The 18036-nt window shown below is 34.6% G+C and overlaps 1 protein-coding gene across 4 annotated transcripts in view; it reads right to left on the bottom strand.

The window, feature by feature from the left end:
• The window catches only part of sgg (shaggy), a 183438-nt gene that overhangs the window by 16781 nt on the left and 148621 nt on the right, over positions 1-18036 (bottom strand). For all 4 annotated transcript variants that reach the window (XM_067779988.1, XM_067779991.1, XM_067779990.1 and 1 more), the window contains exons 3-7: positions 10411-10601; positions 8419-8502; positions 6555-6665; positions 1284-1521; positions 902-1095 (exon numbers count right to left, since the gene is read on the bottom strand). In XM_067779988.1, coding sequence (XP_067636089.1) covers positions 902-1095; positions 1284-1521; positions 6555-6665; positions 8419-8502; positions 10411-10601 — 818 coding nt within the window. The remainder of the gene's footprint in view (positions 1-901; positions 1096-1283; positions 1522-6554; positions 6666-8418; positions 8503-10410; positions 10602-18036) is intronic.

Genomic DNA, 18036 nt, shown 5'->3' with positions numbered 1-18036 from the left:
AATAATCTCACACAGTACTTCATCAAGAAGTGTTCTGGAATGCAAAGAAGCCTTGGAAAAACTTCGCTTAGGCCGGATCATACATTTAAACTGGGTTACCGGCCACAAAAGCATAGAATTTAACGAAAAGGTCAATGGGTTGGAAAAGGAGGGTGCAACACTCGCTGAATCGACGATAGACGTCCCAATCCGTTTGGGAGAAATCAAAAGGAAACAGCAGTTGCATATGATCCATCAAGCCGTAAAGGCGTAGACAAAAGCGCAGCGCTGCAAACTTTCTAAGATCATGTGAAAATTCTACGATATTAGACTCACAAAGTGCCCCATATCTCTGGAGAGAAGACATAAAGCTTACTAACTGGACACAGCTTTCTGGCGTCACATGCTTATAAGTTAGGCCTCGTCAGTAACAGCCAGATATATGAAGTGCGAGCTGCAAGAAGCAAAAGTTGAGCACATTCTGTGTTCGTGTACTGCGCTCGAGAGGTCACGGCTTGAGCTACTAGTAGCGGCAGAGTTGCCAGATATTGAGGCAGCAATTAAGCTATGTCCTAGAAAACGTCTGGTATTTGCAATGAGGACGGAGTTATTCTACAAAATATGTTCCGGTACCTAATTGGGGTTTTGTGATTTGGTCGTCAAACAAATTCTAGTAACACTATGGGCACATTCAGTCTATGTGAGGTATTTAATGATCGGCCAGTTCAACCTAACCTATAACTTACTACTTCTATTCTGTTTAATTTAATTTTTAAATTTTTTTCTTATATACAATTTAAAGTTCTTGTTTTTGTGTTTTTCATGGCTAACTTTTTAAATTTTCGAGTTATCCACTTTCGATTTTTATCAACTACTCTAATTAATTTTTCACAATATATAGTATTAAAAATATTTCACTTACTTTCTGCCATGGATGACTCTTAATTTGTGGAAATTTGAATTCCGTGTAATTTGGATTCATTTCGCGAATTTGTTCTCGTGTCGGTGTGCCCAAAACTTTGATCACCTCAACCAATTGATCGACACCAGAATCGCCGGGGAATATCGGTTGGCCAAGCAGTAATTCAGCTAAGACACAGCCAGCGCTCCACACATCTATAAGTGATAAGGGAAAAAAGATTAAGATTACTTTTAAATAATTTTGCGGTAATAGACGTTTTTAAACTTTTGTTCTAATTTCTTTCAAATATTAGATTCATTTATTTAAAGTTTAAAGTGTTAAAGTTAAAAGTGTTGTATGAATTTTTGTTCCATCCTTAATTTATTTAATTGTCTTTACTTACCAATTTTTGTAGTGTAATTAATGGCGCCAAATATTAACTCCGGTGCACGATAATACCGCGAGCAAATATATGATACATTCGGTTCGCCATGCAACAATTGTTTAGCGCTGCCAAAGTCACATAACTTTAGCACAGCTGTCTCGGGATCCAAGAGCAGATTTTGTGGTTTAATATCACGGTGACAGATGCCCAAGGAGTGGATGTAGGCCAAACTTCTGAACAGTTGATACATATACAGCTGAAACGAGAGAAAATTTGAACGCGAAAATTAGATAATTTTAAAATTGTTAAAATTGAATAAAAAGAAATACATTGAAAAAAATATATTGTTTAAAACATTTATAATTAAAAAAACTAAGAAATTTATCAATGAGGCTCTCTTCGCCTTGTGGATTTCGCGCTTGTAGGCCCTCCACAGATCCCTATATTCGTCTTTGCACGCTTTGCTTTCCGCGACCTTTGCCAGTTTTAACACTTCCATTTACCTGTCCTCTAAGAAGACTCAGGTCCCTGCCCCATCATGGCGGCTTTTCCACTGAATCTTCTTAAGGGACAAGCTTTATCATAGGCGTCTTTGATGGGAAGTAATTGGTATCATCCAGTTCTTCTATAGTGGCAACTTTTTGGGTAGTCCCAGTTTTGTTTTTAAATGTTCCTGGAATTTGGTGCAGTTGACTTAGGGTTTCTAAAAGTTCCTCTCTTCTCTACGCTGCACAGTGTTTCGTGTAGAACAAGCTAGCTGGACAAAAACAAAGTTCTTATTCCAAGAAAAGTGTAATGAGAAATGAAAGAAAACAAACAAAATAACGGGATTTTTGCTTTTTTTTGATATTTCTGCTCATATATATTGAGTAATTGAAGTAAGAAGGCAGGAGTGGCCGTAAAATGCATTGATTAATTTGCAAAATTCTTGTTGAATATTAAGCTTCATATTTCTTTTAAGTGAACACTTTTATATAATTTTTTTGATGGATTCTAAGCTCGAAGGTAAGTAAAATTTTTTAATAGTAATTCTTTCACAATTAGAGTATTTTCAATATATTTAACATTCCGTTATTAAGAAGAAAAGGTATTTTTTCCCTATATTTTTAAATTTAGGGACAAAAAAGTTACATACATCCGCGGACATCCGGGCTAAATTTTACATATAATATAGCCGCAAGTATTCTCTAATAGTCGAAAGAAAAAACCATTGCGAATTCTTTGTACATCTATTTTTAATTTTTTTTTTTTTTGTAGATTTAGTTATCTCTACATATAAAATAGGATGTATGTATGTACCAGCTCCGACGAGATATTTGAACCTTTAAAGCTGATCTACAAACGGCAAAGCCAATTCCCAGGTACAGGGAACAAACACGTAGCCATAAAACACACAAAAAAACGCGCAAGGTCAACAAGAGCACACCAAAATCAAAAGGCGAAGATCACTGACTTCAACCTGCCACAACCTACCGCACCAGTCACCAAGGCATAAAAACAGGTACATACAAAGCAATCCTAATGCAGGTATAACCACACTGGAACGCTACACAAAACAACCCCATTTGTTAGCATCTACGCCAATACCTGAATGTAATATAAATACTGCACAACTGATAACAAATCAGAACGATCAACGACACTTAAGATGGCAGCACAACAATCATCAACTATTCACCCTGTCGGAAAATCAACAACACAAAGCAGTTTAGTTATACCCGTACCAAGAACGGAGTTTTGTGACATTTGGGTCCAACATTCGAAGGAAACCAGATATAAAGAATTGTTGAGTTTTGTTGTACTTAAGTACGATTTAAGCGAAGCAGCCGAGTATTCGATAAAAAGTTTAAGCTTACAAATATCGGCATATTCGTCGAAGCTGGATCAAAAGTGGAACACTTTTGGAAGACATAAGGAGCGATTTTTGAATAAAAACTCGGAGTGACTTTCGGGTCCAGACTTCACATTTACAATAACGGTGGATTCAAAGTTGCTATCAGACCAGCCAACCACTTCTTCAGGTAACCTCGGCCCCGGAAGACGAAAGAAGGACTTTGTTAGCTGCAGTGAAAAAACCAAACGGCGTCGAGTGGATGGCCTCTTGAGATCTAGAAGTCCTGGTGAATTACTTTATGCGGCAGAAGTATCAACGCGTATGTCCGGCAACAGAAATGTTGCTAACATTATAAAAAAAATCACAGGAAACCACTCAAATATCCGGAAAAAGATGACATGTGAGCCAGATACAATATGCTTGAGCAATGTAGAAGCTTTAGCATACTACGTAGATAGCAAGTCGACGACTCATAGGTACAAAACGACTCGGAAGTGGAGCATCAAGACAGGCCATAAAGTTTATCCATCATTTTATAATCTAAGAAAAGCTAAGGCAGAATGCTATCCAAATGAAATTGATGTGGGTGAAACACGTGCGGAAATTAAAGTCCAGTCCGTATTAGATAAAACTGTTGAGCGTTTAGTTTTAGCAAATCAAGAAGTTTTTGTTTGTTTATTACCTACAAACTTGACGTATACTTTAATCAGCAAGTGGGGTTGCGATGGAAGCTCTGACCATAGTACATATAAGAAAAAGTTTACATGCAGTTCTGACACTGATGAGTTTTTGTTTATATTTTCTTTCGTTCCTCTTCAATTACAGGATGAAAAAGGTAACATTGTTTGGCAGAATCCTCGACCTTCTTCTACCATGTATTGTCGTCCAATTAAATTTATTTTTTCTAAACAAACAAAAGATAACCTACCCTATAACTTTTTGTTGGATCAGGTTTTATATAATTTAAATCTATTGTCCTTTCTACTTTGTATGATACTTTACTTTTAAGTTTTTGTAATAAGTAATTTTCACATAATTAATTTAAATATTTACATTGTTATTATTATTATTGTAATTCACTTTTACGTTCCTGACTGGTACTATAAAATAATTTTGTAAAAATTGTAGTGCCAGGATAAATACTCAAATAAATACAAAACATGTATGGGCATATGTACAGTCACTCACATAAATAAGTAGACACCCCTTTTTGGACAATTCTTACAATTTTCGCTTTCGCAAATTTATTTTAACTAATTTCCCATAAGAAAATTTGTCACGATCTATAACAAAAACTAAATTATAATTAAAAAATGTTTGAAAAGTTCGACGAATTTTCATATTTTAACTTATTTTCCATAAGAAAATTTGTCACGATCTATAACAAAAACTAAATTATATTTAAAAAATGTGTGAAGAATTCGACGAATTTTCATAAAAAATTTTAATTTTTTTCCGAATTTTTAGAATTTTTTAGAGTATTGAGATTTGTAGTCCATTCAATTGAAGTACAATAAAGTAATATTCTTGACTCCTTTAAATTTTTTTGGATCTATGTCACTTATTCACATGAGTTACTGTATATGAAATAAGCAAATGTATGCATATGAAGTAAAATTTTGGAAAAAAAAAAAGAACATATGGCTGAAAAAATGACGTAGTTGTAATAAATGACTGCATATGAAACGGAAAATCTCATAAAATAATTTTGTCCAGCTAGCTTGTTCTACACGAAACACTGTGCGCTGTTTAGGGGGATACTGAAGCTGACACCAAATCCACGCGCGCTGAGCACAGAAAGCCACCCTACCGATGTTAGTCATGAGTCCTCTGCATCTGCGCTACCTCAAAAGGACTATCTTCAAGGATTTGTGTAAGATCGCAGCATCATTATGCTACTTGCCCCCCCCCCCCCCCCCCCCTTCCGCCCACACCTTCGTCGTAACGCCTACGTCCTTCCCTTGCCCTAATTGTTTAAGGAGGTCCTCTTCAACATTGCGCGCTTCTTGCATTTTGCGATTTCTATCCTCTGGACTTTCGCGTCATTTCGCTGCTGGTTCCCCTTAAACAACTTCGTCGTGGCGTCTACGTTCCTCCTCCTGTCTCCTTATTTTAAGGCGTTCGATGTCCTTTTCAACATCGCGCGCTTATAGCGTATTCGGATTGCCATCCTTGAGCCTTTTTTTCATGAGTCGCAGATAAATTTTGCCTGTGCCCCAGAACATTTTCCCAATCTACGTGCACAACATATCCTCCGCTGACCCTCCTGCGTAGGCCGAGATACAGTAAATACAGTACAGTATATTCTGGTTTTGACTCTGCAGAAGGCGCAACGTATCCTCCGATTTAATTATGCATGGTATCCACACTTTGACTTTTGGTATCGCGGGGATATGCGCTCTATACAGCACATCAAGCTGTTGTTGTTGTTGTTGTTGTTGTTGTAGCGATACGGTTGCTCCCCGAAGGGTTAGGGAGTGATCGATGTGATGGTCCTTTGCCGTTTACAGATCCGGTACGCTCCGGTAACACAGCATCATTAAGGTGCTGGCCCGACCATCTCGGGAACGATTTATATGGCCACATTAAACCTTCAGGCCAATCCGGTATTTTAGTCGCCTCTTACGACAGGCATACCTACCGCGGGTATATTCTAACCCCCTGACCCGCTGGGTCAGCACCTTAAGTCGCGCGCTCGTGCATTGTATTTGGATGTTTGGAGCTACTTTCTCTAGCCACCGCAAGCACACGTTGTTATCGCATGCTATCATCTAGGGAAACCCGAACATACATTTTTTTTTATTTTAAAAATGCTTTTAAAAAATGTTTGTGAAGAAAATGTAAACAATTAAAAACAAGTAAGGACTGGACTGTCTTCTATCTGAACGATCGGTTGTATGGGATAGGTATATACTATATACATATAGCTCCGATCAAAGTGATTTTTTCAGGATATCTTCTATCATATGTATATTAGAATATATATCACCGAGTTTCACGTTTATACTTTCTAAATTGCGGCAGGAATGACCAAAATCGTCTTATCTGAACGATCGGTTGTATGGGAGATATATGTTATAGTGGTCCGATCCTACCAAATCCGACAAATGTCTAATATAATACAAAAATACATCCTTGTGCCAAATTTCATTGAGATATCTCACAATTTGACGGACTAGTTTGCGTTCAAACAGACACACGGACGGACGGACAGACGGACATGGCTATATCAACTCAGTTCGTCGCCCTGATCAATTCGGTATACTTAATGGTGAGTCTATCTTCTATATTTATCAACGTTACAAACATCGGACCAAAGTTAATAAACCATTTCATGTTCATGAAAAGTATAAAAAGCAGTAAACATGTTTTTTTTTCAAATATTTGTTTAGTGAATAATGCAAAAGTTTCAGTACATAGTGAGTAAAAAAAATATTTTTGTATCTTTTACTTACCCGTATAAAATTAATTGGTATCGTTTGCTTAGTTTTGGCATATTGACGTGCCACTTTGTATACGGTTTCTGGTATATATTCGAGGACTAAATTCAAAAACACTTCATCACGCTGTTGAGAGGTAAAAAGAGAGATATAGATATATTAATTTAAAAAATTTAATAAATCAAGTGAAAAAAATTGTCACAAAATTAGTGCATATTTAGCGACTTGCGTATGATAAAACGATTGATACAAATGAAAACACACTGAAATTGTGGATTGGGTAAAAAAAAAAAACAAATGAAGAACGTCCGATCGCAAGGGTGAGAAGCGCTCAGACCAACTGACTGCGAGGGGTTAAACATTAAAAAAAATTATTTTTTTTTAATACTTTTGAAGAAATTAGCGTTTACATTTATTTGCATGTTTGTATTCATGTACAGAGTATAGTGAAATTTGTTGTATTTTTTTCAAAATGTGAAAATGTGTGTGTGGGGAATGCAGCGAAATAAAATTTAAGCAATTTGTGTACTTTAAATATGCAATACAATTTTGTTTTTGTATATTTTTGCAGCAACAAGCTTTTTAGCGATTTGTTTTTGTTTTGGAGAGATACGAGTACTCTTTTTAGCACTAACGAACAAATCAAATGTCATGATGACATGGAGTTATTTGTTGTTGCTTTTTTATGCTTGCAGTTTTTCAGTTTAGATTTTTATCTATGAGATGAATATTTGATATAATTTTTGTTTTATTTTATTTTATTTTTTGCATGTAACACTTTCTAGCTACCTGCGGTTTAAGAACATTGGCGAGGATGCCAATATCGATCGGAAATTCAGCTAACTGCATTAGTGTTTTTTTATTTGATTTATGCATTGTTGCATTTTATAGTTGTTCATATGTTTGAAAAAGTTGACGGAAATTCGAAATTTGAATTTGCGTAAACGAAAATATTTTGATATGCGGTTTTTGCGCAATTCAATTTTGTTTTTTTTTTGCGTTATTTCGAAAATGCATATTTAGCGAGTTTTTTTTTAGACGCAAGTTGAGTTGTACATATAGAAAAATAAATAGATATATAAAAAAAAGAATTTATTAGAAAAGAAAAAACATAAAAATTAATAGGCATAGGTATAGGTATTTTTTTTTTTTTTTTGAAGGATATAGTATGAAAACTTTCGGAAAAAATATATACTGAACGCAAGAGCGGACTGGTTCAAAATGAGAATGAGTGAAAATGGAATGAAAAATGCGTTTATAAAAAAAAATTTGTTGGGGCTGCACAATTGTTGTTGCTTTTTGATTTAGTGTCAGCGAGTGAGCGCATGATTTCAAGTGCCGTTGCATATGCGTTTTAATTTTTCAACTAATGAAATTTTCAGCAAATTTTCCCTTTTTTAACGCTGGGGCGTCAATTTTAGCACACAGAGTTGCTCAGAAACATATAATTACATATATCATAAGCAAGCGTAGATTGCTTCTAATTGAGGTGTTGTTTATTGTTGTTTTTAGTAGGCGCGTGGGTGCGTTTGTTTGTTTCATTGTGAATTCATACAAGTGGCGAAAGTTTGAAGAAAAAAAACGTTCACAATAGTAAACAGCCTGGATCACCTGTTAAATAGCTGTTCGATTACTTAAATCATTTGCTCAATAGCGTTTTTCAAACTTCAATTTATTAACCATGAGCAAACAAACAAACCTTTCTTCCATTCGCTGGCTATTAGCGACAGCCATTCTCGCTGTCAGCTGTTATTTGACAGGTGGGTAAGGCAATAGAGGAATAGAGACAGATTCTTCACTTGTAGGCATTCACAATGATTTATTTGTTAATAGATATGTTGTTTCACTTTTTTTTCATGATGTATGTAATATACTTTACCTTTTCACCACTCGAATAGAAAAAATACAAAAGTTTTACAATATTACAATGCTCCAGTTTACGCATAATTTGCAGTTCACGATTCTACATGACAAAAGAAAACGAAATATAAATATTTTATTATAAGATGTCAAAACTGTAAAAAAAATTTATTTTCAGTAAAAATAGTATGATAGGTAATCCTTGCCGTCCCGTCTTAATGATCCGTAGCCAGACAAACAACTTTGCATCTAAATGCTACAACGATTTGAGCCAGATAAATCCCGATAGAAGTCTGGTGCAGCATGTGAGTCATATAATTTGTTTAGTTTCTTGTATTAAGTTGGGACACGCTACCTTTAATAAACCGACCTTTTCAAAAATAGATGTCGCTGCCTGGAAATTAGCCTTATGTGTTAATTGAAACACAACAGCGGCATCTGCCTATCACAACTCATGTGTACAAAAATTTCAGGAACTTTGCTTCTGAAGTCTCTCAATTATACAGACCGTTCCCAGTGTACAGTACAGAATTCAGCGTGATAGAACTAGAAAACTGACCAGATGATGGCTAATATGTAGAACACACCAACCAAAGTTGGTAGGGCTTTAATGGTGCTTGTTATCGGCATGTACCGGATCCATATCCGGCAGAGGACCATCAACATCGCTAACAGTCCCTAAAACCATCGGGAAGTGTCTTTATCGTTAAAACAACAACAGCAACTCTAACTGCTATCGATTATTGATAGTTTTAACTCACTACAATCTCAATCATCGAACAGTTGAGAGAACGATCAAGCTTCGGATTTTAGTTCGGTTCCGGTTCTGTGAATGCCATCTTTGCTGCGAATATCCCAAAGAAGTTTTTGAACCACATTTTTGCCATGCTTTATTATTCTTCGAATGAAGTTTTGTTTCGTGCTAGTGATGGAATTGTTGAAGCCCAATTGATGGCAAATTTAAATCGCACATTTATACGAAACAATCGTCTGGCGACTGAGAAAACACAACTATTGTTCGAGCATTTGCTAAATTTCTAGATCGAGTCGGCCTTAAGAATCGATGTTCTGTCGTTTTCTTTAGTAGTTAACAAGATCATACATTATATTGAGGAAAATTGGTACAAGCACACTGAAAGAAATAAAGCTAGTAAAATCAAAACAAATCAGATTTGCTGTTCTGGAATTAACAGACATTCAGTAAAATGGATCACATTATGGTTAATTGAACCGAGTTTCTTGTCAAGATAACAAATTTGTTTAGTTATTTCAACAGAAGCATAACTGTTGGTCTCAAGTTAACAATACTCTGGAAAAATGACAGATTTTTCTCTTGAAAGGCTTAATTTTATTGGCCATTTTAACAACAAACAACCGCTAATATTATGCAAATGCATCAACTACTTTTAAAGAGAAACTTACGCTCATGGCGCTCACTACTTTGTTCTAATGATCATCGTGCCACAGAAATATCTGACAGTACAAGAGTTGTGGCATGCGCACGAAAAACGAAGCAGCATGGATCTCTCCTTTTTACGTTCCCATTCATTACTATTTTTTGGTGTTCAGGAACAGAGTTTTAGGAATGTTCTCAAGAATGAGATCATTTACCCAGAGTTGATTACACTGCCCACAACTAGTTCCAGCAATCTCCGCTTCGGCTATAGTAGGTGCTAACAGTTTTGAATGGAGGACTTGGCTGTTGCTAAAACAGCTAAGCATTTTCTGTGCGTTTAGCATGCTTAAGCTAGGGAGAGTTATGGAAATAAGTGCACCTAAAACTTCATTTATTTGTTTATTTAAGAAATAAGTAGACTAGATTAGATAATAAGCACGACTGTAAGAAATGAGTTTCAAATTATTTTGCCTTTCTTGTTCGAAATTAGCCACTTAGGCCCACATACGAAAGTTATTTTTTAGTTCAGTTTATTTAAAAAATTTGTCAAAAATATAATTTTTCATTCTGCCTTATTTAAAGAAAATTTTCGTTTAATAAAAAAAAAGTACTCACCTTAAATCGTCTGTCTTGTAAAACTTTTTTAATAGCTACCAGCTCGCCGGTATCGCATAATTTCGCTTGAAAGACCACACCAAAACTGCCATTGCCAATCACCTTGGTATCTGTGTAGGAAACTTCTTGCACGCGGTCCGTACCTTGGCCAGGTGTGGCAACGACTGTTGTAATCTTGGAACCATCTCTGCCTGTAAGATAATAATTGAATAGAGAATAAAGTATGTTAGAAATGAAGTAAACCAAATTATAACACTGAAATAAACACAAATTTAAGTCTAATTTGAAATTTTCAAATAAGGCACAAGTTTCGTACATAATCGGTTCTATACAATTTATTTAAACTATATTTAATTTAATACTTTATAACAAGTAAAATTTATAAAAAATTTATAAAGCTAATTGTTACATTTAAGCATCGTTTATTTTACTCGTCAGGTTATCGCAAGGCGAATCCATACCAGGTGGCGGCAAAGCGAATTCAACCAATTCGTCGTGCAGGATAATGTCAAGTCAAAAGCAAATTTTAATTGATTTCGATTAACTGACATATTAAAGTACAAGGCGCTGTATGGAAAATAATCAAGAAGAAGCAATCAGCTTTTGGGTTAACAACACCTGGTACTGAATTCGCCTTGGGTTATCGAGTGATTTCACATCTCTACTATTTCTTTATAACACTCGGTTCACACTTTTCACACATTCAAATTTCATTTACCTATCGTCTCCCAAGCGCCTTCCAATTTCTCTTTCGTTGGATCGATTTCTTTTGGAATAGAATTCGCTACACTGTGCTCAGGCCATAGACCACTTAGTTTACCAATGAGCTGTCGCATATCTAAGTATGAGTCAACAGCGCAAAGAAAAGTGTTGAAAAGTAGGGCAACATAGATGATGCGTTGCGTGAGAAATAGGCAAAAGTGTAGCGCGACGAGAAAGAAAGAATTTTGTCAATAGTTAGATACACACAAATCGTCAAATTTACCAAAAAATATTTTACATCAAATATTTGTGTTTTTTTATTTCATGTTTATTTATGATTTGGCGAGCGAGCAGCGTAAAAAATTATGGGGCGTTAACGCTGCTTATCGGCAGGCGTTTGTTTCGTTGCCAAGTAGAAACTAGAACGTTGCTAAAAACAAAGCCATAAACACATATTTAATAATAATGGGCGAAAAAGTTTATATCTATGTATATTTTATTTGTTAATTTGCCAGCTAGCCAACCTAGTAAACTGATGCAGTAAAATCTTTATAATATTTAAGGTTGAAAAAGTAGTAATAAAATAGCAACCGTAAAAAATTTAACAGAAGTGTACTTGAGGATGTCAGGTGATATCATATTTTTTTTACACAGCTGTTTGTTAAGTAGTCAAAAGCTTATCGCAATAATTTTGCTTATTTTGCTATTTTCAATGTACATTTGTTAGGCCTTTTATTATTGCAATAATAAGTATTCTTGCATACGTAAATACGTAATTACGACCTTAAAACGTCTGATAAATGCTATATGTACCTTTGTATGGCAAAACAATTAGTATGAGTAGTTATCATACTTCTTATTACAAAAACGCCGACGACAGCACAAAGAGAGAAAAGAAAAAATCAACGCAGCAAAGTGCGACTTATTTAAAAAATTAAATCGTGATCTATCTCGAATAGTGTGGCCAATATTTAATGCTGATGTGGAGCAAAGCGTTTCTCACTTTTACAATACCATTTACTGTTTTTTTGAAAAATACGTACCCAAGCGGATTTGTGTACATTCCGATACAAGCCAAGTATGGTTCACTAAAGAACTGAAATTTTTAAAGAATAAAAAGTCTCGATCTTTCAAGTTGTTCCAAAAGACGGGTTTACATAACCATTACTTACAGTATTCGATTCTACGCTGCAAGTTTTTTCAATTGAACAAAAAGTGTTACAAAGCTTATCTTTGTAAAATAAAAAAAATATTACTTGCAACCCGAAGGCATTTTACGGATTCGTAAACTCTAAACGCAGGGTGAAAGGGTTTCCATCATCTATGAAATTCCAAGATAATATTTCCAGCGATGATCAAGAGATCGCCGGCTTCTTTGCGGAATTTTTCAAGTCAAATTACTCTATTGAGACCAACGTTTCGCCTAATGAATACCCATACCATATTGATTCATGTTATGCAATCACAGCTCCATTTATATCTTCAGAAGATGAATTATCTTATTTAAAAATTTTAAAAGTATCGTATACATACGGCCCTGACAGGATCCCGACACACTTTCTTAAAAAATGTGCTGCAAACATCTATCAGCCGCTAACATATTTATTTAATTTATCTTTAATTTATGGCGTTTTCCCAACAATGTGAAAGGAATCTTTTCTTATCCCGCTTCATAAAAATGGAAGCAGGTCTTCCATAGAAAACTACCGGGGCATAGCAAAGTTATCCGCTATCCCAAAGTTATTTGAGGCTATTGTTACCCACCACCTAACATACATGGGGGAAATACCATAATTGCAAGCTCGCAACATGGGTTCTGTAAGGGCAAATCACCTATCACCAATTTACTAGAATTTGCCACCCACGTTTCTAATGGATTTAGAAAAGGCCTTCACACTGATGTAATTTACACCGATTTCAATAAAGCTTTCGACAAAGTATCACACCCATTACTTATTCATAAGCTCGGTCAACTCGGTTTTCAACCCCGTCTTATATGTTGGATTTCTTCGTATCTTGGTAATCGTATGCAAAAAGTAATCTTTAAAAATACACTTTCTGGGGACATCAATGTTTCTTCAGGGCAGCCATCTTGGTCCGATTCTGTTCTTGTTGTTCATAAACGATATATGTATCTAATACAATTAAATACTCAAAAATCTTGATGTACGCAGACGATGTAAAACTTTTCGATTCATGTGCCTCGGTTGAGGAACATTCCTTGCTTCAAATGGATTCAATCACTTGGTACCTGGTGCAATGTAAATTATATGCCGCTCAATTTCAAAAAATTTAAATTTATGTGTCTTTCTCGTAGAATTTCGCCACCAGCTTCATATACAATTAACAACTATAGTCTAGAAACTGTAAATAATTTTATTGACTTGGGAGTCTTGATGGATTCCAAACTTAGTTTCAATCTTCATATCAATGCTACAGTTAATAAAGACAAAGGTGTTTTTGCATTTGTTAAGCGGTGGTCAAAAGAATTTAACGACCCTTACATAACTAAAGCACTTTTTACAACATTGGTTAGGCGAATATTAGAATACGCGTCAATAATTTGGAATCCACGTTATCAAGTCCATGCAGATAGTCTCGAATCAATACAAAAACAATTTTTACTATTTGCCTTAAGAAATTTTCAATGGGACTCTTTAACTAATCTTCCACCTTATACTAATCGATTAAAGCTTATCAATCTTCCAACTCTTGCTAGTCGAAGGGAAATGCTTGGCGTAATATTTATGACAAAACTTTTAAATGGATCAATTTCGAGCCCATTCCTTCTGAATGAAGTGAACTTTTGCGTTCCCTCTCGGTCATCGAGACACTTCCAACCTCTTCTGCTGAAACAATGTAGAACGAATTTCGAACAAAATGAACCTTTACGGCGGTTATGCCAAGATTATAACTCTCTTTTCTATAAAAAAGATTGTTCTCAACTCTCTTAATAATTAATGTATAATACGTTTGCTTCTGTTCTCTTTAAGTATTACGCTTGGCTGATGAAATCTCTTCTGTAGCTGAGCAGTCTCATCAAAGACTCGCTGCCCATCAAAGACTCGGCAAAAACAAAAAAGTTATTATATATAAATTGATCATGAACAGGATTAGCCTGGTTTTATTGGGCCACTTGAGGGCAGCCCGCTGCCACAACATCCATTAAAAATAAAAAAAAAAAGGTTTTTAAGTTATTTTTATACCTGTGTAAGCCTCTTCCAAACTGAAACTGTGACTGTGTTAGTAAGAGTATTATAGAACGTAGTGGCACTGGTTTAGTCGTTGATCAACGACCAATTTAGCTAGACGAATGCACACATTGTTTGCTACCATTCAAAAATAATTTCGTAAAATATTATTTTACTGCATACGAGTGCCAAACAATCAAAACAAAATATAATGCTTGCATTTAAATGCTCGAAATCACGCGCTTGAGTTTTTGTTTGCATAATATTTAATTTTGAAAACCGTAAATAAACAATAGTATCCTCCGATTTTTGCTACTCCGCTGACTAACACATTCAATTAACGTAATACTGAAGCAATCCGTGTGAATCCAATCAGCACGACTGTGCTTTAAAATTACGACCCCTAGTTTTAGAGACTCAAGTTACTACGATAGGTCGCGTTGGTATAATCGCGGGGTTGCCAAATTTAGAAGTTTCGTGAAATTTATTTTCCGAAAGCTGAGTATGGGCACAGTCCTGATCACTGTGAAAAAGCGCGAAAGTCGCAGTCATTACCAATTTACGCTCCAAGACGTCGCATAAACATAGTAAAAAAATATTTTTAAAGGGTATTTCATCCACGTCAGGCTGCATTATAGTATTAGGAGGTAAGTTTAGCCTCCCACGGTGCTGGGACAGCGCAAGGTGAGCTTTTATAACATTTATATGCGACCTAAGATTTCAGATTTTAGATCATTTGCAAACCATTTCTGAGGTCGGGCTTTCCCGTACCAGCAACCCACAGATTGACATTCTTGTTGTAACCTCATACATCTTCCATTCAACCGTCGTTATATATGTAGATCATTTACGGATATATCGACCTTAATTAAGACCCGGGACCTGTTTTATAGAAGGGTCAGTGAGATAACTTCTGATTTTTTTTTTCAGAAAATTAAAATTATAGTTCGAAAATTACAATTGAAGTTTGGAAAATTACAATTGAAGTACAGAAAATTATAATTGAATTTTGGAAAATTATAATTGAAGTTCGGAGAATTTTAGTTGAAGTTCACTTGAAAATTCTGAACTTCAATTGTAATTTTTTTAACTTTAATTGTAATTTTTTTAACTTTAACTGTAATTTTCTGAACGTCAATTGAAATTTCTGAACTTCTATTGTAATTGTTTGAACTTTAATTGAAAATTCTGCTTTCAATTCTATGTAATCGTCTCTTGGGCCTGTTTAATAGAATTGCAAACTAGATAAGAGTAAATTTGTAGTTTGCATTCCATATCAACGGCTAAGTGGAGGATTACACTATTTCTGCACCTATTTCGAAAACGCCCTATCCCTCCAAACTTTCGACGAACGCACCATTTCAGAATTTATTTGAAACACGCCTTCGAACATTTTAATTTATTTTTTTCAAAAAATTCTTTGTCCCAAAGTTCATTGCAATTTCACGAACAAGCAGCCGACATTGGTGACCCGGTCTATGAAAAGGTGGCTTCTGACTCAACAAAATTTTTCCACTTTTTTTCTGGTTTCGATAGTTTTTGAGACGCTCTTTCACGTGGTGAAAACTAGAAAGTCCTAACTTGCTTAGAAGTGTACTAAAAATGTAGAGAAAGAAGAGCACAAATGAAAGACGATGAAGCCTTTGGTTCCTTCGATGCCACTTTGGTGGCTGGTGCATCCTCAGATTTTTTTGATAGCATTTTTTTTCGATGGCAATGGAGCCAAAATATCGGTCAGAAACTGGTTTGTGCTTTGCCTTTTGGGCATGACTGTCTTTAATGCAAAAGAAAAACTACTAAGAGACTGAAGAAATGCATTGTTTATCTTTAACAGCTGTTTCTCGCAATTTCTTTTTTGAGTCATAAGCCTCCTTTTCATAGACCGGGTCACATATAGTGATATTGTTGTTGTAAATTCATGGTTCAATTACGGAGATATTCAGCTAATTTAAGGCCTGATTAGTTTTATCATTACTTGCATCAATCAAAAGGTGTTAGAGGTTATTGTAAAGGAACAAAAAGAAGATGCGGAGAAGGAAAGAGTAAAAGAGGGATATGCAGGTAAGAAAATAATAAACATTTTGGCAGTGCAGACTTTGAAGTGTTTTCTAGTATAAAAATATATCTATTTGCTTTCTTGAATTTTTAAATAATAGACACTTTAATGTTTCTTTTTACGTTATCACAAAAAAATGTTTGCTTAAATTTTAAGCGAAGTCCTTTATTCTTGCACCGGTATGCGAGTGGGCGTTTACCTTTGCACCCAATGACAGCTGTGTGTCAATCAACTTGAAGAAAAACTCGCAAATTTGAAGGATTGTCTTACTTTGCTTCCTATATTTTAACGTATTACAAGCTATTTTTTCTCATTGGCTTATTTTGTTATTGCTAATTTTAAACAAATTTTTATTTATTTATTATTTTTTTTTTTTCATTTAAACCAGCTGTGTGACAGGTGTTGACAACTATATATCTTTCTGCTTCAGTTGATTACATTGTTGTTGTTATGCCCTTAGCTTTGACATTATAATTTGATTGTCTAAGCAATGACGTAAAATTTGAATTAAAAGGTTTAATATCAATGAAAATTTAATATTTTATTAGTTTTTGATTACATTTGAATTGAAAGAAGCAACAAAAAAAAGCGCGCTTTTTTTAACGCTGAAATCTTTGCATATTCATTTCTTACTGTTTTTTTGTCTTTTTTATTACATTTAAACATGTTTATATAAATTAAATTTGGCAGAAATACAACATTTTCCGAACTCTGTATATAATGTTGCAAGCGAAGGTTGTGGCTGTCAATCTTTTTAGTACAGCCCCTCTCAAGGTAATGAAGAGTTGGGGAAAAAAATCGCATGCGATACAAAGTAAATAAAAAAAAAATTGTATAAAACTAAAAAGTTATTCATAAAACATTACAAAAGATTTATACAGCTTTTTAAAATGACGCTTCCATATAAACTTTCTCAATTATAAGAGATTTATACCGATTTCACACAGGGGGCTAATGAAATATTTGGCGAGATTTCTACATTAAAGCCCTTATTGAACTCAATCTTCGATACAAAACACAAGTTCCAAATTACCTTTTTATTGCTTCTATTACGTTTTGCTTGAAGCGTCGGATTTTATTGCAGTTTAACAAATGACCATCAAAAATTAATTATTTTCAATTATTTACGAAAAATAGAAAAACATGAAAAAAATTCAAAATTTAATTTTCGCTGCATTTGCAGCAAAATATAATATCGCTTTTTCAAAAATAGACAATATTTTGTTAGGCGCATGCATTTTATTTAGATTGCCTTTAAAGTTATTATTTTTGTAAAAGCTTAGTTTTTTTTTGGAGCTGCTGACAGCTGTTCGCTTAATGAAGCAAGCGACTCTGTCTTAAAAGAATACTTAATTATTTCATTAAACAAAATTGTGATTACATTATGTTTCTGTGTGAAATTGGTAAATCAACATATTAAGTTTGTTGTTCTAAAATCAACTGACATTCAGTAAAATTCTTCCCATTATGGTTAATTCAACCGAGTTTTTTTGTCAAGACAACAAATTTGTTTCGTTATTTCAACAGAAAAAAACTGTTGGTCTCAAGTTAACAAAATTTGTAAAAATTTCAGATTCTCAACCAATATAACTGATTTTTCTGTTAAAACCACTGCTTTTTCTTTTTAATTTTAAAGAGTAACTTACGTTCACGGCGCTCACTACTTTCTTCTTATGA

The sequence above is a fragment of the Eurosta solidaginis genome, chromosome 4 (genome assembly GCF_040869045.1).
Source record: "Eurosta solidaginis isolate ZX-2024a chromosome 4, ASM4086904v1, whole genome shotgun sequence".
Classification (NCBI taxonomy): domain Eukaryota; kingdom Metazoa; phylum Arthropoda; class Insecta; order Diptera; family Tephritidae; genus Eurosta; species Eurosta solidaginis.
Note: the sequence above shows the minus strand (reverse complement) of the source record. Positions and strands in the feature narration are given on the sequence as shown.